We start from the raw sequence: 25883 nt of genomic DNA, 5'->3' as shown, positions 1-25883 counted from the left end.
TCAGCGAGTTCCAGGACCTCATGCAGGAGTTCCTGGCGCTCCTTCTGCTGCAAGCTCAGGGGTCTCAGCGTACCCCTCACAGACCGCTGCAGCTGGTGGTGGGGGGATGCAGGGGGTTTGGGGGCTAGCAGCTTCCGCTGGCCAGGTGCCGCACTGGCATGCAAGGGCTGGACTGGGCCACAAAGCATTGTGGGATTGTGGGGCAAGGGCAGAAGATGAGGCTGCTGGTGATGACTAAGCAGCTGATGCTGTGACTGCAGAGAGGGAAGAGGCAACATGACATCAAACAACCGCCATGCTGCGTTTGAAATCTTCACTATTTCACTATGGTGCACTATTTATTTAGTGAACGACTAAGGCATCATGATATTATTACATCATTAATTATATTAGGCTATATTACATTATAATTGCATTACAAGATAGCTGAACACTATCATAATGTGTGTCTAAGGTATTTGACCAAAGCTGTAAATGGTAACCATAATCCTGCTACAGTTCAAAGGTTATCATCAAAACGCATTTGAACTTTGACCTGGAGTGGTCACTTCATATACCCATCATCAAAACAAACTTTAACTTTAACCTTGGCTTTACCCTTTCAACATAGATGCCAAGTGCAGAAACATGAGATATTAGATTTAATTTAGGGTATATAAACTGTACACATATATTTTATGGAACTCACGCATGCAGTACAGAACAGGGTGCCAGTGTTCTGATTCTGTTCCTGGCGTAAAAGCAGGAGCTGTAACATCATGTGTTTCACCTCCTCACTCTCTGCATGGAGTTTTCCAAACTCCTCTTGAAAATCCATTGAATTAAAAATTCCGCGGACAGGACCAACATTAAAATCTCGCGATGACAATCAGCAAACATAAAGCGAATGAACTAATAAAAGACTGAACGAAATCCAAATGATGATTGTTAGTGAAAAGCGAGCGAGTCCTGCGGTGAAGATGCATCAAGTGATCTGAAATAAGAATTTCTCTAACAAGAGCGCAATTGTGACCTCACATTATGACGTTGGGCCTTTCTCCCCTTGAACGGATAACAGAACGTTGGATAGCTCAGAGTTGCCCAGAGTCATACAGATTGTATCTATATGGCTCTGGTTGCCAAGCTACAACTTCAAATAAACTTTATATTTATAAAGCCTAAGCTTAAATAGGCTAGTCGAGTTGCTTACATTAAAAAGAGACCATAATTAAATTGAGTTCACACATTATTCTAGACCTGTAGGCTACCTTAATGGCATTTGCTACGGTCACAGTGCCTAAATTGTATGGATAATTTTTCGTGCGAATACCGTTACGTTGAGGTAAATAGTTCAGTTGACAAGGTACAGTAGCCTAGACAAAACAACACCTCTTCAAAGTCCTGTAACCTAAACACAATGCGCGGCTGCCTTTTAAAATACACCTGTTTGTGGAAGGCTGAGCAATTCAGAGTGAGCGTGTATATTTGAAGAGTTCAGATGCAAAAGCCTCTAAATCCACTTTTTGTCAAAAATTAGATAATGATGGTGAGTGAATGCTCTTCACATATAGTGTAAGTTACTTCAATAATTTAGCTTCAAACCTCACTAAATACCATTCTCTTCCTGGTCTGAAATATTAATTTGTAGGCGAAACCTTATAGGAGCCTGATACAAAATGCTCATTTAAAAGAAAAGTGGTCAGACGGATTTAGAGGCTTTTGCATCTGAACCCTTCATTTGTAGCCTACTTGGTGGGAACTCGGAACTCTGTCAATGTTAGCTAGTGAACACTAGTGAAACAGGAGCACACACACACACACACACACACACACACACACACACACACACACACACACACACACACAAATCCATTCCATTTTCATTTTGGTAAATATCGTGCTATGAGTGCGTGCGATATGCACAGTCTAAACAACTTTTGTTGATGGGTTAGAGTCTAGACTATTTCATTTCTCATAAATCAAAGTCATGACAGTTCTAGATGATGATCTATGCTCTTTATCTTAGCTTGTGTTTGCAAATGAGTCCCATTCTTCAGCCCATCATCACAATTATGCTACTTTGTTATGACATTTTCTGATACATTCTATAAATTGTTCTATCTTTTGTTTCAGGCTAAATGTTGTTTGGTCTTCATAGTAACTAAGCGCGTGTGCAACATTTTGAATGAACAACATTCTACGACAGTTTATTGTTGAAACGGCTGGTCACTTTTTTTTAACTGAGATCACAAACGTTTTGAAAGGAGAATCATTGCCGCCGCAACAATGGACAGACATCCTAAAAGAAGAGCGCAGATGTCATTCAGGAAAAACGAAGGGAAAAATGAGGAAAGTGAACCAAAGACTAGCAAGAGAGTTGGTGGCGAAGGTGTGAGGAGACCAGGTAGGCCACCAAAAGTGTCATTGGCCAACATTGATCAGTCGGAAGTCAAGAGCAGCGAAGAGAAACAGCGGGTCAAAAACGCCAGCGTTATCGTTAACGTTAAATGCAGCGGGGACTCGAAAAAACGCAATGTTCCAGTGATTTTTAAAGCAGGCTCCAGTCATGACAGCATTGTGCCAGTAACTACTTCCACCTCTCAAGAAGCTGAAGACCAGGTCACCTCATTTTTAACTGAGGAAAATGAGGTTGTTAACGCTAGCCAAAACGTTTTATTTCTGACCCCTGTTTTCACAAACTCACCTGTTGAAGTGCAGTCCGTCCAGGCTAATGAAGAAAGCAATGCTAATGCTATCTACAATGACCCTGATACACCTAGAATTACAGAGGTGTTCTCCATCCCAACTCACCTTGTGGGGCAGGATGAAGCACAAGTGTCTGAGGATGGGTCAACGCAAATTTTCCGAAGTAATGATTTCCAGCTACAATACACTTTTGAAGGGGCCGAGCCGATTACACTTAGCAGGGTTCCGTTCCCCCCTCCTCCCATGGGTTTGCCAACTGAGTCCTCTGTGAGGGTAGATACCAGTGGAGTAAATCTCACACAATCTCCATCAACAGCAGGTAAGTCGGTTTAGTTAACTTGGTTTAAGGTTTTCAGCAATCTGTAGTGGTGTCAATAGACTAAAGTTTGTATTTTATCAACTTAACTTTGAGTATGTCGCCTCAATTTCAAAATCATGTCAGTTTATCTGTTATAGGCTAACATTAGAAAGATCAGACCTACTACAGTATCTGACACAAGATTCCACACAACTTCTTGTCATCAGTTGTATGTCTACACTACACCCAATGTGTTGTATTTTGTCACACTGCTGTGTTTAGTAGCTTTAAATGTCAAATGTTACAAAGTGTCAAATTATGAGCTTGTAATAGAAGGTTAGGTTCTGCTTGGCTAGATAGTCTAATGGCTGATTTCTGAAAAAAATCTCTCCAAGATGACCCAGAAATACCATTGTGTAAAGACCGCAATGGCTACATCAAGAGACCAATGAACGCCTTTATGGTGTGGGCCAGAATCCACCGTCAAGCTCTCTCCAAGGCCAATCCCATGGCCAACAATGCAGACATTAGTGTGCAGCTGGGACTTGAGTGGAGTAGACTGACTGAAGAGCAGAAATTGCCCTACTATGAGGAGGCACGCAAACTTAAAAATAAACATCGACAGGAGTTTCCAGGTAAACCAGGAAAACTTTCAGTGTGAAATGTTTGTGAAATGAGTGTGACTTCAAATCAGTTGGCTATAATTCGTATTGTACCACCATCATTAGGTTGGGTCTATCAGCCAAGACCAGGGAAAAGAAAAGGTGGTGCTGCTGGGGACGAGGCTCCTTCGACATGGACATATCCACTCCCGACCGACACCTCGCCACCTCCAATCCCCCACTGTTCTTCAACCTACACCTTGGCGCGACAGCCCTCTACACGTGGTAGAAATGCCTCTGGACAGTATGTGTATAGAAATGCAGGGAGACCCCGTAAGTCTAAACACGCATTCATGCGTTAAACACATTACAGTAAAACATCTTAAAGCTGCAAAATATACTTCTTTGTTTTTTATGTTCACAATACAACAGAGATACACAGAACAAGTCAAATTCCTGTTGAGTGAAACTGAACGGTCCTAATGATGACTTAGGACATTTTTGTATAGAATATGAAATATCTATTTATTGGCTTATACTCTGAACATAAACCACAAGTTTATGGGGATATCCCAATCCAAAATTCCAAAGTACTGTTTCCTTGTAGGACTCCCACCTGTCCACATGATCAGAGGTCCAGTCCAGATACCTGGTGGGCAACCCATATTTCTCCAGCCGCCTCCTCCCCGACCCATAGTACATCTTGCATGTGGTAAGCTTTCAGAGGACACCCGTCACCCGGTCATGTTAATCCATTGTGCTGTACTCCATTTTTGCCTCTGGACTGTGTGCTGATCGAGCTCCCCTCTGTGAAATGACAGGAGATGTGGCCCACAGGCCCTACTACATGAAGCCCAGTGTCCAGTCAGAACATGGCCAGCTTATGAAGCCGCAGAGAGAGGTTACTCCTGCCAATGTGATGCACTTTCCGAAAGGCTTTCAGCTGCACACATCGAGTCTCGGACACCAGCAAGTGTACCCATCGACATCTGGGCAGCACCCTACAAACACTGTCCCTATTCAACGCTTCTCTTTCCCTTCTCCCGTCTATGTTCCGGGGACCCAGTTCTATCCACCTTGGTGAGTGTAGCACCGCAATCCCAAATTCAACCAGCTGAGGATCAAATCTCATATTGTACCAATATTTCATATGCTATTTAACTTAGTCATATTTGCTAAGCTTTATCATTAAATGTTTAAACTACTAGTAATAGGTAGTAAATACTTTGTTATATAATAATAATTACTCATTCTAATTTATAATAATTAAATGAATAAATTGTTATTATTTTATTATTCTGTCAGCACATACCCTAATACCCAAGGTGCCTACGCCTATCCGAACTTGACCCACTCTGTGTCGGACGTCAGAAGCTTCTATGAGGAGCAGTGCCAGAAGCACGAGGCCATGTTCGCCACTCTGTCCCGCGAGTTCATGCTGCGTGACGCGGGGGAGGGAAGTAGTCAGAGCTATGCCACATCGGGCCCCTCCAGCTCCATGGTGATGGTCTCGGCCCCATCCATGACCTTGCCCTCATCATCGGAGGTGGTCTACACCCAGGCTGCACAAGATGATCCCTCTCGCCTGCAGACCGTCAGCGAGGATGGGGAGGAGATCAGAGTCATGAGGATCCTGTAGGGCCTTCTCATCATCTGACTCACTCTTGTTGTGCTCATCACTCTTTCAACATGCAATCCTACAATTGAATGTTTCTGTTCAGTTCATAATCCATTAATTGCTCAATTATTTTTAAGCATGGTAGCCTGTTTTGTTAGTGTGTGTGTGTGTGTGTGTGTGTGTGTGTGTGTGTGTGTGTGTGTGTGTGTGTGTGTGTGTGTGTGTGTTCCATATGTTGGTTTGTTACGGAAATATTTGCATTAAATTTCAAATTATTTGTAACTTGTAACTGTAATAATTGAAATCATTTAGGACTGCCCTGCCAATACTCTCAGCATAACTGAACAGTTGATTTGGATTTATGACTGTGTATAAAAGTGAATGTCTTAGTATAGTTACTTAGCAAGCAGAATGAATTTCTCCTAGTTGTTATTTAACTTCTTTTTCTTGGATTGTGAATATTAATTTGCTGGTAATAAAATATACCTGTTAAATTTACACATGTGTTACATTATTATTCATGTCTAGCCATTGCTGCATCTGTCTTGGCAGTTTCATCAGAAAGAAAAAAAAAACACAATTCTGTCAAGGAGCCATGGAGAGAGGATAACATACATTTAGGTATTACTGAGTGCAAGATTCATTTTGAATTACAGGGGTTACAATAATCTTTCGAAACTTATTCCCCTAAACTGCTGTAAGTACGGTTTCGTGATGCTTTCCTCAAGGGAAAAAAGCATGCAACATCCATTCATTGACGAGTTAGTGAATCAGCGCTCTACAGCGCACGCGCGGTAGTCCCAACAGCTGTCGTCATCAAACTGAGTAAAATCGTAAACGAGAAAGCTAACAAGAATATCTGTTTTATTTTAATTCACGATATTATCTGTCCATTATGGCGGATAATGTGGAAGGAGAAGGTGTGGGGTTCAATGAGAACAGGTAGGTAGGATCTATACGTAGGTAATTTCAGGGGGAAACGACTGCGAATAAAGTAACGCTACGGTTGCAGCAGTTTTCCTCTTGGGAGGAGAGGCTAGTCGCTGCTGTATAACGTTAGCTGCTTTCATAGCAAGGTAGTGTTTGCCATGCAAGCTAGCCTATCCCAAACAAGCCAGAGTTTTGCAGATAGCTAGCAGACGCGCCAGTCAGTCTGCCACATACCGTGAATCACAAGTGCAATGCATTATTTCACCTTACATCTTACAACTCTCTGTACCTCCAGCTAAGAGTGTGCTTGGTTAATCAGCTACAATGTTTTGACTGTTGACGGTATTCGGCTTGCTTGCTATCTGGCTAGCAAACATGTTCGCAGTCCGAAGCTAACTGCGCTAGCGTCACTGCATTGCACTGAAGTTGTTTTATCTCGCAAACTGTGACCAGCGAACTGGTCAGTACTAGACTAGAAATGTCATCATGATCTCTCCTTACTAGCGTGTACGTCAAAGTTATGTGGTAGCTCTAATATGAGCTAACGTTTAAAAGTAGATGTTTGACCATATCGAGCTAGCCAGCTAGCTATTCACATAGCAAACAAGGATGGCGGATCCTGTTGGGTATCTGGATGTCTTCATTGAACAACTGCCAATTATTTGCACTGGACAAAGAAGTTACTGTAGTCAATAAGTAGGACGCAATTTATCCTAGCAGGTTTATGAAGTAAGATCAACATGAGCTTGGTAGTAAACGAAACTCTGAATAAACATTATGGTCAGTTGAGTTATCATCAGTAAGACACACATGATCAGTGCTGTCTAGAGCGAGCATTCGATGTATTTGGGAAGGAAAGCACCTCTCTGTGGTCTTGCTTGCATGTGCCAGTGAATTTGCACAATTTCTTGTTGTTTATTAATATGTCTGCTTTCTGGTCATGTTCTGTTATTCAGGATGGCGCAGCCGCAGTCTCTGCGATTCCGCACCCCTGCTCCTCCCCCCACGCCAGTAATGCGCAATCCTCCACCCCTGTTGAGACCTCCACCTCCACCTTTCGGTGTTATAAGAGGACCTCCGCCTCCACCGAGGCCTCCATTCGGACGCCCACCTTTTGATCCAAGTATGCCACCCATGCCTCCACCTGGAGGGTTGCCCCCACCAATGGGACCCCCCCACTTGCAGGTAACTGTTGTTCAAAGGTCGTTTATGATCGCAGGGTCTTCGGGTTGCAAGATATGCCATGTTTATGGGTATGTTTGTGTATTGATATATGAAACATGTGTTGTTTGGTGTCTGTTATATATTATTTTCTAGTGTTTCTTACCATATTATATCATATAGCTGTTGTCTGCTGTTGGTCTGCAATGTATATGATATACACACGTGTGCATTGTGCATGGTGGAACTGTGTTTGATAGCAAACACCTGTGTGTTAGCAAAACAAACAACTTGTGAAACTCGAATGCAGCTCTAATAATTTTACTGTTTGTTTGGTTTTATCAGAGGCCACCTTTCATGCCTCCGCCTTTGAGCAACATGCCTCCACCTCCAGGAATGATATTTCCCCCAGGAATGCCCCCGGTCCCTTCAGCTGCAGGACCTAAGCTACCCCCATCAGAGGAGATCTGGGTGAAGAATAACACTCAAGAGGGAAAGGTATGGAGCACAGAGCAGGAAATTATGTCTGAAAAAGGATACATTGTTGTTGATTACACTGTTATTTTCATAATGTAAAATCTTGAGGATTTATTTAATGACCTCATGTAATACTCCTGCAGAGCCTATATTTCTGTGGCTCAGGTATTTTGCCTTTATGCTGTCAGTGGTTAAGTATTATCATCAATAGGCTAACATTCGCAATCGTTGTATGGAAATGTACTCACGTTCAACCAGGCAACACTAGGGCACTGATGTCTTCCCTTTTCTAGAGCTGTGCAATGGAAATGTTGTGTCAATATTCTTTTTAGATAACACTACATTTTAAACCTTTATCCCCTCCCCAGGTCTATTACTATAACGTCCGCACGAGGGAGTCGGCCTGGACCAAACCTGAAGGTGTAAAGATCATCCAGCAATCTGAGCTCACTCCTCTGGCGGCCAATCAGCAAGCAGCAGTAGCAGCAGCAGCGGCGGCGGCGGCGGCGGCGGCAGGGATCGCTGTGGCCACCAGCCCCGTGAGCAGCGTCAGCAACACCACCACCAACGCTAACGGCAGCATGAGCAGCGTCCAGTCAGTGAGCACCACGGCCCCCATCAGCGTCTCCCCATCCCTAAGCTCCGCCCAGGCCCCCTCGCCCGGCCGCAACCTCAGCTCCAGCCCCGAGCTGGCCACCAGTCCGGCTCCATCGTTGCCTCCACCTGGGCCAAGTAAGTGCACTAGCACTATCTATGGAAGTCAGGTCAGCTAAAAACCTCTGTTATACACTGTACTATACTATACGTTGCGTGGGACGAAGGAATTTGGCAAATACCTAAACATAAACGTAACATTTAACATGTTGAGGGTAATGTTTGGTCCACTATTCACTAGTCCACTATTGAGAAAAAGGTCAAGGTCCTAATGTAGTCCTTTATTGTAAAGATGATAGCATTTTGCTTTTCATTCATTTCATTTCATCATGCTTTTCATTCAATTTGTGACTTCAAATTGTTTGCAGCTATCAAATTTAATTTAGCTTTCTGTCAACCACTTAGGTAACAGATGGACATGCTCCACAGCAATAGTCTATATAGCAAACTTTCAAATATAGAATCATGAATTTGGATTGGCTAGGCTGCCATTTGGCTGTGGCTTTGTTATTTGTAGTTGGAGGGTATGCCATTCGTAAAGAGCTGTTTTCTCACCGTCTGCAGCAGCAGCAGAATCAGGGTATTTTCTTGTAGTTAAGAGATTGCCTGTTGTGTTCACACAGGAATGTTCCCATCCCAATCGAAGACATGTTTTGCTCCTCACTTCTAAAGATGATTCCAAATTATGCAGAACTGTTCTTAACATAGATTTAAACAAAAACATGCAGCAAACCAGAGGGTTGTGCTTACCTTTACCTTTCATTGCCTCACAATTTCCTTTTTCCTCTCTCCCTTCGTGTCCACTCTGCCTTCTGTCCAGGTCCGGCCCACACCGAGATGCCTCCTGTAGCCTCTGTGCCCTCCACTGGGGGAGTAACACCTGTTACCGTGGTGAGCGTTTCCGGGGTACCGGCGTCGATGACCCAGGTGCAGACGGTTCCTCTGATGCCCCAGGGTCTCCCAGGGGGCCTGCCTCACTCCGTGCCCCAGCCCACTGCCACCGTGCCAGCCTTCCCTCCGGTCATGGTGCCTCCATTCCGAGTGCCCCTGCCAGGGATGCACATCCCTCTGCCCGGTATTCAAACTCTCTTTTATTGTTATCATTGTTATTGTTCACTGGCTAGCACTGGAGTGGCAGTCTGTGGTTCATTCAATTCCAGGGCTCGACACTTAATGGTGGTGGCCAGGCTTTAGCAACGAGACACACTGCTGTGATTGCTGTGATTTTGACAACTTGAGCTACTTGGATAATGGAAGGCAGGCTGCCTTAGTAGGTGTTGAAAGAGTTGTGTCTACTCTGCTGTAGAAATAGCAAATCGTGATAAGAGGCAATGTCAGGCTGAGAAGTACAGTAATAGGCTAATTGAAGTAATAGGCTAATTGAAAAGCATGATAGTTTACAAACCTCATCTTTATGTAGACTACTGTAAGGTATGCCAAACTAGGAGCAACCACCTGTATTTGGTTCCACTTAGCCTGATTTGGTTTCCAGTGTGTATATTGTGCTGTGAGTGTTACGTGTGTGTTACATGAGGCTATCATGGTAGCAATCACAGATTAGCAACACAACATTGCTTGCGGTCTCAACAGCGGGAGGGGGACCCATACTGTCTGTGGGGAGACCACCGGTGGGTGAGAATTCGCCACAAGCCTTCACCCCCCCACACTTGACGAAGGGCCTGCTTGTCTTCCGTCCAGGTTCGGCTGCTTCGCCATCTGTGCTGTCTTTGTGTGAATTGATGTTTTGATTTGGGTCAGTTATGGTTTGAATTTAGTTCATACTCCACAATGTTTATTTAATTATTGTTTTTAACCATCACAACCAAAGTTGCCTGCAGCTGGTTTACCAGTACACTTAAAACTACTTGTGTGTGGAACCGCCACAATGGTTCATTCAGTGACCACAGGCAGATTTTTCAGCACAAGTAACAGAATGTTGATTTTGTGTTGGGGGTTTCCTTGGTCGCTGGTTGTCTATGTTGTACTTGGGGAAATGTTAGCCATAATATTTGCCATGAGAGATAGCCAGAGGTTACAGTGTGGTTATCAGTCACCCAACTGTGGATGCCAAGAGAAAATCTGGCAACCATTTAATGTCGAGCCCTGACCACATCAACTCTGCCTAGACCACAGAGTAGCCACTAGAGGGCAGTCCTGACAGCGTAGATGTTAACAAATAAGCTCTTGTTGCTGAAAATGAAGGGAGGGTCTGGAGCATTTCTGTTGGCTGTGGTGGCTTAGTCTGGTCCTAACATTAATTAATTCTGATGTGTCAAAGCTAACGCATGCATTCCATCTGTTGATTTTGAGAGTCTTATTCCTTTTTGACATCATGGCTATGAGCTCTTGGGGTGTTTAGTGTTTAGGATCACGATGAGCAAATTTTCCTGTTCTGTGTTTAAAAAAAGACTGTGGCATTGCATTTGTCTGCATCTTGTGTTCTTACCCTTGTTATCCATATTCAGTCCATTCTCACTCATCTTACCCAGGGATGCTGCCAGGCATGGGCCCACCTTTGGTACCCATGGTCCACCCCCAGCTGACTATAGCAGCTACGCCTGCAGCACTGGCGGGTGCGCTACCCCTACCAGAGTGGTCCGAGTACAAGACGGTGGATGGGAAGACGTACTACTATAACAACCGCACACTGGAGTCAACCTGGGAGAAGCCTTTGGAGCTGAGGGAAAAAGGTGAGTGGTGGTCAAGGTGTCCAGTGAGCTTATGACGACTTATGACTACCTGTAACTTGTGAAATGGCTGTACCTGTACCTGTAACTTGTGAAATGGCTGTAGATCAGCGGACATATTACACCGGCACTCTGTTTTGGTGGTTTCTCATTGTGTGCATCATCCTGTTAGCAGAAAAGGAAGCTGAAAAGGCCAAAGAGAGACAGGCTGTGGAGGACTCTGAGGATGTAGATATGGCTGATCAGGAAGACACCGCCGAGCCAAAGGTTGAGATAAAAGAGGTAAGGTGGAGGACTGACAGTTTTTGTACCAATAGTGTTATTACTGTATATGTAATGCTGTTGGGAACTCTTGAATAAGGTGCAAAGAACACATAGCCTGGACCACAAAATGTGGTGGATTCCAGATTTTAGTAAGATGGGAAATTAAGTCTTTGTCTGAAATTAAGTCTGGAAGAAATGTTTGTGAATTTGGATTCAGTAGTCTGAAGCCCTGCATTTTGATTTGTAATGCACTGAAGTAGTGCATTTTGATTGAATATGAAGGTATACATTTTACCCAGTAGCCAGCAGTAGTTGGGGAAAAAAAGTGTGCCTTATTTGTCCATTTGTTTTTGTTTGTTTGTTTGTTTATTTATTTATTTTTGTTGAACTTGATCCCTACAAATATGCTATATTGTTCTTTATTTCTCCTAAAGATAGACATTTCCAATAGATGTAATGGACATTTTGACCTGTGTTATTAATGAATTATTGGAAATAAAAATTCATACAGACTATAGTGCCAGTCTTAATAATTACTCAGTTTTTTCTCCTATTGGTTATGAATTTTTGATCTCCCCTCGTGAAGTATTTCCCATTGCTTTGTGTGTTGTTTGGTTTGCGTAGGAGCCAAAAGATGAGGAAATGACAGAAGCAGAGAAAGCTGCACAGAGAGCCAAGCCTGTCGCCTCAAACCCCATCCCCGGAACCCCCTGGTAAATACATTTGCAGTAATTTCCTATGTATTAGCCACTTTGTGTATAAGCTGCAGGACAGTGTTTTATACAATTTTAAAGAAACAATACCACGTTAGTATCATATTAACTGTCCTTGTGTATTAACCTCATAGCTGAAGGAATTTTACTAAATCAATGTATAAGCTGCGGCTAATTCATGGGTTTCATCAGGTCCCTTTCCACAGGTGTATAAAATCAAGCACCTTGATTGTCAATGCAGACTGCATGGTGCTTGATTAATACACCTGTGGAAAGGGATCTGATGAAACCCATGAATAGTTGGGAAATTATGGTATGAGTTCTGTTTTACGCCTTCCAGATAGACCCTGAAAACCATCGATTGAGCTCCTTTCCTCCTCTGATATCACAAGGAGGTTTTGGAAATGTGACTAAACCAAGTTGTCGTCACTTTGTGCTTGTACAGGTGTGTGGTTTGGACAGGTGATGATCAGGTGTTCTTCTACAACCCGACCTCTCGCATCTCCCTGTGGGACCGACCATCTGAGCTGGTTGGCCGAGCCGACGTGGATAAGTACATTCAGGAGCCTCCACACAAGAAGACTTCTGAGGATGGACCCAAACCACCTGGTGAGAACCATCTTCTTTATTAAAGCATAGGTACTATGCGAGGCTGTGGAAGACTTGAATGTTCCTCAGTTAAAGCTGATGCAGCTTTTATCTAGCATTATCTCCCTTAACAATGGGATTCTCTGATTGGCTGATAGGGTGGCCATTACCTTCGTATAACAGGCTACCTTTGAAGTAGTTTGAATTTGTTTGCCTTATCGCACTTGAATATTAATTCGCCAAACTCGTTGTGAAGTCACGTGGCATCCAAACTGAAATACAGACGTTCAGAGCATAGTAACATTGTAGCATATGATGGAGGTGGATTTTAGCTAGTTGGAAAAGCTAAGGCTCATGAGAATCCTGGGATATGCCCGCTTGACAACGGGAGAGATAGACCTAACGACTGGCTTTTGGCCGTAGCAGCCATTCATTTAGAACTAACAACAGAGCTAAACCCCCACCTCGCCATTATTTCCATCGAACAGGTCACCTCCTGCCCGTTATCCCTTAGCGTATTTTAAATACAGAACCTGGATGAGGCTGGAGTACTCCTCAGATCAACAACAGTATGTTATATTAAATGGAATTTAGGGCTGAATTGTGGATGACTGATGTGAACAGCTGAAGTATGTGATTTTTTTTGTTTGCTTCCATTAGAATGTTTGAAAAGAGTTTGTATAAATGTGTTATAAAACAAAGCTGTTAGAAATGTGTATTGAACTGGTAATCGCCATTGATTGTCTAGTGACTTTTCTTTGCGCTCAAGGCTGAACTGGTATTTGTATGATCAGTAAATAAAACATTTTCGTAATGCCGACCTTTCACGTGTTTCAGTCGTCACCAAGGAGATAAAGGAGGAGGAGCCTGCCCGAGAGGAGGGTATCGAGGAGGAGCCAGTCCAGGCCAAAAGGAGGAAGTAAGAACACTCACAATCTTTCTCCCCCCTCTGTCTAGCTGAACAGGGGACAGATACAACATGTATCCAGACTGCATGTAATGATGGGTTACAGGCTTACAGCTCAACCCCCCCCCCCCCCAACCCCCAATTTATGCACGTCCCTGTAGTCAAAATTGGAAAAGTTATTTTGTGTCAGAGCCCCAACTGTACTAATTTGGTGTGTATCTGAGCACTCAAATTGAGCACTTCAAATTGTTCCTCTCCGAGGGCGCTGTGGAAATCCAGTGCAAGAACGTTAACTAACAAGCTGCCAGGAATGTATGCTAGCAGAGGTGCCAAGTAGCCCTGGAGAAATGAGGTGCCCTGAAAAGCACTATAGATGCCCATGTGTTGGGTTTTGCTATATTTTACATTGAGACGATAAACTTAGCTGACCACAGCATCTTTTCCATTACTCTTCTGGGACCGGTGATGTGGGACAGATGTTAGGGGGTTTCTAAAGACAACACACATCATAAATTATTGCGATTTTGTTATCGTTCAGAATAACTGTGAGTCCATCAGTAAGAAAGTTACTTAAAGTCCTTGTTACCTGGGCATCGTCGTCACGTAGCTGAGTGATTCTATAATTTAGGGTACACTGCATGTCCACTGATGTTAAATATACTTATACAATCAAATTTCTTCAAACAAATAACATTTTGTTTGTATACTTGCTTCATGAAATAACATCACATAGACAATATGTGAGATATATTCTTCATTTTGCTTAAAATGTGTCATTATAGCCCTAAATGTACAGTTTTGTCCATGTCCGATTTCAATGTGAGAACGTTGAGGGTCCAAAAACATCCATTAAAACCTTTGAAATAAATACATTATTTGTGCAATCTTTTTCAAAAGTCTTAATATTAAAGGAAAATAATAGTTTAAAATGTAAATTATGTATTTAAATACTTAAAATAATATAATTTATTCATGTCCACAAAATGTTGGTCAACTATGTTACAAACAAAACCTCCCCCGGTAACTCAAAAATGGTTTGTCCCAAGACCATGTGACCAGCACCATGTGATGTCATTTTCCTCTGCGGTGGTCATTTCAAACACACCATGGCGTGTCTCCTCTCAGTTTTTTGAATATTTGATGTAGAAAAGCATATTGTCAACGCCCGTATTATTAACCATCAACTATGTTATGTACATTATCATGACTAAAAAAGTTTTATTCATTATAATTCCATTTTGTGTTGAATTCTTCCATTAACCTGCTCTAAAAAATGACATGTGGTTAGCTAGGCTAGGTCCACCATTTCTGTTATGGGGAAGAAATATGGAAATTGTCAACTAAGTTACGGTCAACTAAGTTACGGTCAGCTCTATTTTTCAACTAAGTTACACCGGAGCTCAACTATCTGTCAACTAAGTTACATCAGTGATCTATGGAATATTGTGATAATTAATTGTTTCTATGTCATTTATATCGACTTGACCTTTAAATATACACACATTTTATATAGATATATTATTTTACTTAACTCATTTCAGATTTTTGAATACAAAAAGGATGATTTTATGTCACAAGTCTTTGTGAAATTAAAGTTTTGTTAGTGTGCATTTCAATGTATTCTCTGTGGAATTATGTATATTGTTTAATAATTTAGCATTTAAAATAAGAGGTTTTCACCAAAAGGAACTTTGGTAATTAAATTCTGTCTCATGAATAAAATGTTGTCCATGGTTAAGAATACTGTATGTCCAGTCAACTAAGTTATAATGTCAACCGTGTGATTTTCATTGTCACCTAGGTTACACTTTGATTTTTAAAGTTAAAACAGCCAATATTGATGTTTCTTACATTTTTAAGCATTCTACTTATTTGAATAGGTTGGACTTTACTATAACATATTTTTGAATGATGAAAGATAGCTTAAATGGAGATTTATAATGAAAAATATCCTCGTCCATAAGGACGGTTATACATGCATTGCATATTCATCTTTAAAAAAAGGTTGGTTCTAAAAATAATTTAAAATAACTATTGTATGTGTAGCAGAAATAGACTCAAGAGCCTTCTAAATTGCATTTCATTTCAAGTGCAAGACTGAATTTAATGTTTTTTGTAACACCCTGTTTGTCCGTAACATAGTTGACCAACTCTCAAGTAAAAACCTGTTTTTTATTTAAAAAACTCAAAAACAGTTAATGTTTAAGCTCTGCAGATAACAGATATGTAACACTGAATTAATATACTATATTGAGACATTTAATGTTCCACTGAGAAAGGACAGCGCTATTTTGCTTTTTTGCTGACATGGAATGTACCCTGAATTAGAGAATGACCCAGCTAAATGCATATGTTACCTCTAAAGAACTTGTGCAGCAGTGAAGAACCCCACAAAAGCTAGCGCTCTTCATGTACCATTCCCTGAGGTTGTGGTACCGTCCCACTCCCAACCCAAACTACCTAACTGCCAGTAGCTTTGCCTTCAAGACACAACAGCAGCATAGCTGACATTGATTAGACCTAACTAGCTTGCTAATTAATGCATGTAGGGAGGATATATTGTCATGTAAATGCTGTGGATCTGTATGGTTCAAACTGCGATGTGTATACTGTAAAAATGCACCTAGAAATGCACCTTGTAATATGGTAAAGCCTATATTGTCACTTTAATCTCTGGCCACAAGAGCTGGCCCCTAAAAAGTAAAGTTGTATGGGGGGAAACAACATATGGATAAAAGCAGAGTGAATTTCATTTCCCTGTGACTCTTTTTGATTCCTCTTAGTTCACCCAATACAGTTCTATTACTTTTGTGTTGCGCATTCACACTTATATTTGGGATTGCTGATGTGATGATGTGATTTGTGTTGCCAATTTGATCCAAGAACCAAATCAGTCGCTGTTTCCCATCAGTGCAAGCCTGCCTCTCCCTGCCCCATACAGTGGTCCTGTTGCACTGGGGACTATTTTTCAGGGAGCGCCTCTAGCACTGGGGATGCCAACATTGGGCCTCCGAGGTAACGACCTTGCTTGACCTTCTTTTAGACTGCCCTGGGAATGCAATGGAGAGAGAAAGAGTAACATAATTAGCAAATACATATTCAATTAAATGAAGCCTTAATGCATTTTTACGATAAAACTGGATTAATTGAAACTGAAGAATGATGAGCTGAAACTTGCCCTTACCACTACAGCTTCCAAAGAAGGAAGGTACTCCATGTACATGTATGCTCCACTGTTCTGTTTGAAGGTAACGCCAGCTAGTCCTTCCACCACTCAACCCCCTAATGCATCCACTAGCCACCAGATTGCACCCTCAGCGCTGCTTTTGGGATGGAGCTTCTCTCTCCTCATCCAAATGTCACAGATGAAGCCCTCTGATCACACACTGGCTCATGGGAACGAATTGAAATAGTAAAAAAAAAAAAAAAAAAGGAAACTTTTCTCAGACGGCAGCTTTCTCTGGCACGGATTTGGCCTTGATGGGGCCCAGATCTGTTCCAGCGCCAGACGCCGTCTGGGTCTCCTGTCCTCCTCCCCTGACTCTCTTCTTCTTCTTCTCTATCTCCCCCTTTCCTTTCCCTTCCCCCCCTCCACCACTCGCACGGCAGGAAGGAGGAAGTGAAAGAGGCTGACCTGGAGAAAGAGGCGGCCCTGGAGGCCGAGCTGAAGGCAGCTCGGGAACGGGCCGTCGTGCCGCTGGATGTGCGCATGACACAGTTCCGGGACATGCTGCTCGAGAGAGGGGTAAAACACTTCAACCGCAATACTACTGTTACCAGCTCTGTAATGTTAGACACATAAAAGTGAATGGAAGCCCAAACAAGGTACAATCTTCAGTTTGTTTCTTCTTATCCTTTTTGTTTTTATTTTCCCTCCTCACCTTCCTCCTTCTTCATGCTCTTCTCTGATTTTAAAATTCACTTGAGTCTTGAACTACTTTTGTGTATCTTAAGTTCCTAGAGTTTTAATTCTCTTTTTGAATTTGGTGATGAATTGTTATGTGTCTTTTAGAGTTTAAAAGAGTTTATTTTCCCTTAAGGAATTATTTCAATCTATTGTCTTACTAGGAAGACCATTGGGGAAATGTGCCACTAAACTAAACAAATTTTGCAAACTGTTGCTAGAATATAATCACTGACTACCTTTCCACTTGCATGCCTCACTCTTGCTGTGCTACATCTCCATAATGGGCATTGGTTTCGCTTGTGTCTCTGAATCTATTTGCGAGAGGCGATGCTCCGCTGGACTCCATTTGCACTTTGATGTTTTATTGATCTATGAAGCATTTTGAAATTTTTGGTGCACGTCTGCATTTTTAAGAATCGGTATGCAGAATGTTGTTTCTGCTTTATATTTTGCATTCAATGCTGTTGCTTTTCAAGCGGAGACACAAGTGAAACTGTGCTCAGGTGGACATGGTTTAAACCTGCAGTGGAAAACCAAGATAATGACGAGGGAGGTTTTTGCCATTGTTATTGAGGAGGCTTTACGGGCAAGAATCTATAGCTGGGTTTCCATCCAACCGTTTGATTCAAATTTTGACGATTTCAATTGAACTTGCATAGTGGAAACAGTTAAAAGATATTTTGCAAATTTCCAAGTCAAATCAAGAAGAAATTTGCTCAAAAGGGTTGGGTTGACTTCTCATTTACATAGCAAGCATATTGCATTTGGAATTACAATCAGGATTAATAAACATGGATTTATTTGCATTGTTTCTTTGGATGAGTCGGATGGAAAACAGCTCCTTTTCAGTTGATTTAGTTTTAAATTTAGTCCCAGTTTAATCGTCGAGGGTGAGGCGGTGGATCACAGTCTTGAGTTCAGATCAAAGAGTTGTGACAATGATGGGTCACGGTGTGGAACTAATACCACATTTAACATTTCAGTCGGCTGACTGAGCATGAACTGTTCACATTTTCCATACTCACAATTTTTGGACAGGTACAGTGTAGATCTTTGATTGTTTTAATCCACAGCACACTCTCTGTGTGCATAGATCAACTAGTTAATACTGAAGTTATTGACAAGTTATGGCACTGTTACATTTTTTATTCTGTTGAATAGCCATTGCAAGGCATTATCTAGCTGGTAATTATGCATATCCACACTACAACTTCTTTTTATAGTTTTCATGTCATGAATTTTTGATCTGAACTGGGCTTTAAACTCCTTAAAGATGTTTTTGTTTTGATATGAGAGGGTGTTTTTTTTAGGTTTTACATGATATGGTTTTTAGCTTAGTTATTTAGAAGAACGTTTTTTTTTTTTTTTCGCCCTTAGAATCAGTATCGCTCTGTGAATCATTTACCTCAACTATGACCAAATTCTCTTCATCTTTTGTGACGTTGGAGCTAAACCTTAGTTTTATTCAGTGGCTACAAAGGCTTCAATGGTCAACTTGGGGACTCACCACCGATGTCTATTATTATTATGTTTATTATGTACAATTATGTTTTTTGATTAATTTCTGTATATTCAAAGTGTATTAACCAATCAGTTGGATGTACATGTCGATTATGCCATAAATTTGATTTGTTAATATGTGTTGCACATCTGTAGATATGTTTCAGAGGCATTCCTTTGATTCCCAAAACTACATTTGACCTCCATACAGAATGTTCTTATTACCTTCTAACATATCTCTGCTGAAGCATTTTATGAATAGAGTTAAAAACATCAACTATTAGATTAAATATCTCGTATGTGGGCTATCTTCAAATGAATGCCTTCACTGTGTTTGAAAAGGAGTCTTTCTGAGCTATGTGATATTGGTACAATCTCTTGCTGGGCCTTTTGAAATGACGGTCCCTTACCCCTGTTGTAGGTCTCTGCCTTTTCCACCTGGGAGAAAGAGCTGCACAAGATTGTGTTCGACCCTCGTTACCTCCTCCTAAACTCAAAGGAGAGAAAACAGGTACAGAGGAAATCCTCCAAAATCTTTTTTTTTGTGTGTGTGTATGTAGATGAGGACACATTAACTAGGTTAATATTGAACACAGTAACACAGTTAACACAATAAGCATTTTCTGGTGGTTTTGTAATGCTTTGATTACGATACACACAAGAAGCTCCAGTGCTTCTAGGACTGAATACATTTAGGTGTGTTGTCACAGTGCTATAGTGAATGTATGTAGTAGTGTGTGTTGCAGATTTAGTTGTACCGTGATTTCCCAACTATTAGTCGCGGCTTACACATTGATTTTGCAAACATTCTTCAGCTATGAGGTTAATACACTGGGGCAGTTAATGTGGTTTTGCATATAACACTGTACCGCGGCTTATACACAATGCAGCTAATACACAGGAAATGACTGTACCTGTTTCTGGGGTTTGACGCTAAAATGAACTCCTCGTGGTCGTACGCAGGTCTTTGACGGGTATGTGAAAACCCGTGCGGAGGAGGAGCGCAAGGAGAAGAAGAACAAGCTGATGCAGTCCAAGGAGGACTTCAGGAAGATGATGGAGGACTCCAGGCTGCACGTCCGGTCAGTGTCCAGTGTCCCCAGATTTCAGATTTCACTGATTCTGAATGTCAGAGAAACCAGCTCTGTCTAAACTATCAAGCTGTGTAACGTCAAGGCTTTATGTGATTGGTATTAGGTATACATTTTTATTTTGCGTTGGATGACGGGGACCAAAAGAATAAAAATTGATGCAAACTGCAAATTGAAACTTCTTGAAACCTCTTGGTCAATTAGCACATTATAGTTATTATGTTAATGATGTGCTGGCTATAAGTATGTATCCATTTTTATGATTGTTGAAATTTGTCTTGTTTTGTCTTGGTAATTAAAGGATGACATTCAGCGAGTTCGCTGCCAAGCATGCAAGAGACACTCGCTTTAAGGCCATTGAGAAAATGAAGGATCGCGAGGCCATCTTTGTCGAGTTCATGACCGCCCTGAGAAAGAAGGAGAAGGAGGACAGTAAGAACAGAGTTGAAAAGGTCAGCACCAATGATACCCCCCCCCCTCCATCTTCTTCTCCTTCTATTCCCTGATTACATTGGAATTTCAGTATAAAATCAACTACTTACTGCATTCTTTTTCCGCAGTGAATGCATTATATTCATATTTGTCACATAATATTGTGCTTAATACAACCAGAAAGAGGTAGAGGGCAGAAACTGATGTCAATTACTGAACTTCAAATGAGAGTGATGGTGGCAGGAGCTGAGCAGAAATAAAGTCAGAAACAAGGCTATTTCAATATTATCTTATCATATAGTCGTTTTGACTCTGAAGCGCTGCTTTAAGGCCGCTACAGATAAAGATTAAAACTTCTCATACATCTTAAATGTCTGTCTGCTACTCTGCTCTGCAGTTCATTAGTTTCCTGGTATAGCCTTTGTAGCTTTTAGATGGTGTTGAAAAAGAAAGAAATCTCCCAGAATTCCCTGCAAACTTCTAGAAAACTTTTAGAAAACACCCCCATAAAGTCAGGCAATTTGATTGCAAATTATGACACGAAAACAAATCATGATGTCCTGCAGGGACTGTCTGTCTCTTATTTATACATTATGTAAGAGATAATGTATAGAACGCTGGGAAAATAAGTACCGACAGGGCGAACCGGATACCCGGCCTCATCCCAGCCCCATTTTGTCTTTCTGCTATGTTCTGCTGTACTGGTGTGTTGGATTGATGATCATTCCGCCATGTCCTTCTAGGTGAAGCAGGACTTTTTCGACCTGCTGAGTGACCACCACATTGACGTGCAGCAGCGCTGGGCCAAGGTGAAGGACAAGGTGGAGACCGACCCGCGCTACAAGGCCGTGGAGAGCTCGGCGGCCCGCGAGGACCTCTACAAACAGTATGTGGAGAGCAAAGCAAAGGTGGGAGCGGCCGGCACCTCGGCACCCTTTACCACTTCTCAGGGATTGCTTTTCAGTGCGGCGCGAGGACCGAGCGCAGCAGCAACTAAGACCTGCGGAAATTGCGCAAATCTGGAGAAATAATCAGAAAATGTTGTGAATGGGAGCCGTGTTGTGAATTATGTGAATGTAAATCATGATCACACATACATGTACACACCACGCAAAGCACCGAAACATACATACAGCCGGTGGGGTGCTGTGAACAAGGTTTTATGACGTGTACATCTATTCCTCCTCTTGTGTTTGCATAGCTCTGAGCATCTCACAGCATCTCTCTCTCTCTCTCTCTCTCTCTCTCTCTCTCTCTCTCTGGAGTGTGTGTGTGTATCCTCTGGTGCTTTTTGTTATGCCCAGTTGTGTTTCTGAACCACGCTGTTCCTTTTGTCTTCAGAACATGGACGCTGAGAAGGAGAAGGAGCTGGAGAGGCAGTCTCGGATCGAGGCGAGCCTACGGGAGCGCGAGCGCGAGGTCCAGAAGGCCCGCTCCGAGCAGACGAAGGAGATCGACCGGGAGCGCGAGCAGCACAAGCGGGAGGAGGCCATCCAGCACTTCAAGGCCTTGATGTCTGACATGGTACGTCACAGAATGTCCCGCACACTGTCCATTACGCATGCAGCAAACATTTATTATCACAACGTTTCGGTTGTGTGGACCTTCCTCAGTGAATTTTACCTGAAGAAGGTCTGCACGACCGTTACCTTGTCCAACGCACCTGGTACCTGTCCCCACAAAGAGGTGTGAAAAAGCACTTTTTTTTGGTCCTTGTCAAATCGTACAGTTTCAGTGTAATTTCCCCAATCTTTTGTTTTTAAGACGATGCTCTCTTTCCCATTATATTTCCTTGTGAGGCCTAAAATCATATTTTAGGCCTCACTACGCTCGGCTAAATAAATGGAACTCTTCAACAAGCTAATCAGGAACTTCATTGATATCTGATTAGTCCCATTAGCTATGCTTAAGCAGAGAGAGACCAACTGCAGGAATTTGCTAGCTCGGTTTCCATTCAACCCATTTGCATGTTATAAAGCAGTTCATCGAAATCCATCTAAAGAAAATGCCATGTGCAGTAGTGTTCTGTAAATGAAAGAATATTTACGGACAACACTGGCGTAGCTGCCCTTGAGTAGGATCTGGCGGCACTGATCTGTTTGGCTAGAACCGACGGTGCTCACTTGTTCCTGCAACTGTGCAGGTGAGGAACACGGACGTGTCGTGGGCGGAGACGAGGCGGAACCTGCGGAAGGACCACCGCTGGGAGTCGTCCTCGCTGCTGGAGCGCGACGAGAAGGAGAAGCTCTTCAACGAGCACGTGGAGGCGCTCACCAAGAAGAAGAAGGAGCACTTCAGGCAGCTCCTGGACGAGACGGCCGTGGTGAGACAACCTGAGCGCACAGCATCTGAGCGCACAGCACAGCACAGCACAGCACAGCACAGCACAGCACAGCATCTGAGCATACAGTACAGCACAGCACAGCATCTGAGCACACAGCACAGCACAGCATCTGAGCACACAGCACAGCACAGCATCTGAGCACACAACACAGCACAGCACAGCACAGCACAGCACAGTATCTGAGCACACAACACAGCACAGCACAGCACAGCACAGCACAGCATCTGAGCACACAACACAGCACAGCACAGCACAGCACAGCACAGTATCTGAGCACACAACACAGCACAGCACAGCACAGCACAGCACAGTATCTGAGCACACAGTACAGCAATCCTCATGTTCAGCTGTCCAAAACATCAACACTGATGAAGCCAAGACATGACTACTGTACTACTGCAGTATACTATACTATACTGCTATACTACATCATACTAACTATACTATAAAATACCATATTATACATACTATGCTGTACTATACTATACTATACTAAATTGACATAAACTCAAAATCTAAACAGAGATTTTGGTTGAAAAACTCACTGTAATACACCGTAACCGTAACTCCACTACAAACATTACACCACTGTAGAGAGGGCTTATTCAGTGCACACTTGCTCAGTAAATTCTGTTTGAATATGCTAATCGCTAAATTAAATGTAGCACCGTGCTGTAGTGTGGCGCTTCAAAGGTGAGATGGCTGTCTAGCAGGCATTACATAAATCCTACAAGGAATTTTTTGCAACTGCTTTGTTTGAATTTGTATTATGGTCTGTACAGATGCAGCATGTATGTACTATGCACTAGTCTCATGTGACACACCGGTGTGCTCAAGGCGTTTTGTCTGTTGTAGATCACCCTGACGACCACCTGGAAGGAGGTGAGGAAGATCATTAAGGAGGACCCTCGCTGCATCAAGTTCTCCAGCAGTGAGCGGGTGAGTCTGCCTCCGCCCTGCCTACCACTCAGCCCATAGCAACCATAGGCTGGCGGACGAACTCGAAACCCCATACACATGCACATGTATTGGCAGGAATTCAAAGTTGACTGGTTTGGTTTGGCAGAGGAGGGTTATTTATTTATTTATTTTCTTTTTTTTATAAAAGCCCAGAGGGTAAAATCTTTACCCTTTTCATGAATGTTTCATGTGCTGTTTTATCTGCCCTGATGCAGAAGAAACAGAGGGAGTTTGAAGACTACATCAAAGACAAGTACATCATAGCCAAGGCCGACTTCAGGACACTTCTGAAGGAAACCAAGTTTATCACATACAAGTAAGTCCAAGAATCTATATTTTTTGGTATTTTTATTTTTACTTAATTTCTCAGATGTTTTTTCTTCTTCTTTTTTTTCTGTGGTATTCAGGTTTTAAAAAAAAAAGAAAATCAGTATTTTAAAGAGCACATAGGTGGTTCCTTACCCTTACGAATAACGTAAGACAGTGTTGCATTGAAAATTGGTAAGATGTACTGTAGGCTTCTGTGTTATAATGGTGTAGGATTAAGTTAACCCTTTTCATGAATTCCAGATGAAATGTGTAGAAATGTTTTGTTGCTGTTAAGTAGTTTTAAAGTGGCTAATCTACTACTAGGTAAATTCTGAAAATTTGCGGCAAAAACTGTGGTTTGAGGTTTGAACTTCTCCGATGCACTGTCAGGTCCAGGAAGCTGATCCAGGAGTCTGACCAGCACCTGAAGGACATCGAGAAGGTTCTGCAGAACGACAAGCGCTACTTGGTGCTGGACTGTGTACCCGAGGAACGGCGCAAGCTCATCAACTTCTACATCGAGGATCTGGACCGGCGCGGGCCCCCTCCTCCCCCCACCGCGTCCGAGCCCACGCGCCGCTCCACCAAGTGAAGACCACAAACACCTCCCCCCCTCTTAGCAAAGACTTGTACCCCCAGCTTCTCCCCTCTCCCCAAAAAAATACATGACGCGCATATGAGACACCCCCCTCCCCCTGAACTTTAGTTTGCCTTTAAGCCCAGTGGTACTGGCCTGTGGGAATGTCTCCGTGATGCAAGTAGGATTGGCACACACACTGGCCGTTGGGGGCGCCTTCTGGATGATCTGAGGCTTCTGGCGAGCTTTAGCTCTCTGCCGAGCAGGGTATTTATTGTGTAACCCCCGAACATCACACATATCCCCCCCTCTCACCCCCCCACCATGCCCAACGCACGCGCTATGGAGTGAGACGGGGAGAGTGGTGTTGAGAGCAGTGTTCCTAGGCCACGTGACGACGTGGTGAAGACGTCATGGAAGTCAGACGTAAATGCATTTTGGGTTGAATGCATGATTGGAATCCGAGGAAAACGACTGCGAGAGGGCCTTAGTCGTGTGCTTTGCTCATACACAAGCTCTCGCGGGTTGTGCCTGTAATTTGTGTGTGTGTGTGTGTGTGTGTGTGTGTGTTCAGGCATTGCGACTGTATTTTGTTTTGTTTGTTTGTGTTTACTGGAATAAATACAAGCTCTTCTGTTGAAGTTTATAAAATCTGCCTCAAATGAATTACTCATTACTTATGTTTAAATGTCTTTAATTTGCCAAATAGTTAGTTTGTCAAATTCTTACAGTTAGCTGGTAGCATAGGTCATAGTCTTATATATAATGCCACCACTGGTACTATAGGTGACCGCACAATTACGTGTGAAAGGTGTAAATATACATGCCTGTTGAAGCAACACTAAAGCACTTTTGCTGTTGCACGCATGTTATCCAGCAAATAACGATGTCCACAGACAAGGTAGAGTATGTTGCATGATTTGATGACCGTATGATGTGTTGCCACATCGAAGCAAGCCAAATTTGTAGTTGCTTATGTCTAATTCCTTCGAACTACAGATCCGCTACACGCTGTGGTAAACTTACATAGTGCGGTTATAGCCAATAGAGGGCCGCTAAGCAAATGCAGAAGTGCCATTCATCCTATTACGAGTTGATGAACCACTGAACTGATGTGGGAAACATTACCATTGTATTACCAGTGTATTGCACCAGGGGGCACTCCTGTAACTATGAAAC

The 25883-nt window shown here is 42.6% G+C and overlaps 2 protein-coding genes across 4 annotated transcripts; both read left to right on the top strand.

Annotated features, from left to right (window-relative positions):
- Positions 1 to 2190: 2190 nt before the first annotated feature.
- On the top strand, positions 2191 to 5655 carry LOC134079588 (transcription factor SOX-30-like). Its single transcript, XM_062535682.1, has 6 exons — positions 2191 to 3004; positions 3379 to 3618; positions 3712 to 3918; positions 4193 to 4297; positions 4407 to 4665; positions 4891 to 5655. Exons 1-6 carry the CDS (start codon positions 2266 to 2268, stop codon positions 5222 to 5224), a joined length of 1884 nt encoding a protein of 627 aa, XP_062391666.1. The 5' UTR covers positions 2191 to 2265; the 3' UTR covers positions 5225 to 5655.
- Positions 5656 to 6004: 349 nt separating this feature from the next.
- Positions 6005 to 25355, top strand: tcerg1b (transcription elongation regulator 1b (CA150)). Of its 3 annotated transcripts, none has more exons than XM_062536946.1 (21): positions 6005 to 6145; positions 7090 to 7318; positions 7640 to 7792; positions 8140 to 8503; positions 9246 to 9500; positions 10016 to 10123; positions 10915 to 11115; positions 11288 to 11394; positions 12001 to 12089; positions 12535 to 12698; positions 13515 to 13596; positions 17194 to 17329; positions 19413 to 19502; positions 19955 to 20073; positions 20384 to 20534; positions 21258 to 21422; positions 21856 to 22038; positions 22658 to 22837; positions 23714 to 23797; positions 24034 to 24134; positions 24518 to 25355. In XM_062536946.1, the coding sequence occupies exons 1-21, from the start codon at positions 6099 to 6101 to the stop codon at positions 24717 to 24719; spliced, it is 3210 nt and encodes a 1069-aa protein (XP_062392930.1). In that variant the 5' UTR covers positions 6005 to 6098; the 3' UTR covers positions 24720 to 25355. The 3 variants fall into 3 exon arrangements, with proteins under 3 accessions (XP_062392930.1, XP_062392929.1, XP_062392931.1); XM_062536945.1 differs by having other exon boundaries at positions 10891 to 11115; XM_062536947.1 differs by lacking the exon at positions 10016 to 10123.
- Positions 25356 to 25883: the final 528 nt, after the last annotated feature.

This window comes from Sardina pilchardus, chromosome 5 (assembly GCF_963854185.1).
Source record: "Sardina pilchardus chromosome 5, fSarPil1.1, whole genome shotgun sequence".
Lineage (NCBI taxonomy): Eukaryota > Metazoa > Chordata > Actinopteri > Clupeiformes > Clupeidae > Sardina > Sardina pilchardus.
This window is presented reverse-complemented; position numbering and strand designations above follow the sequence as displayed.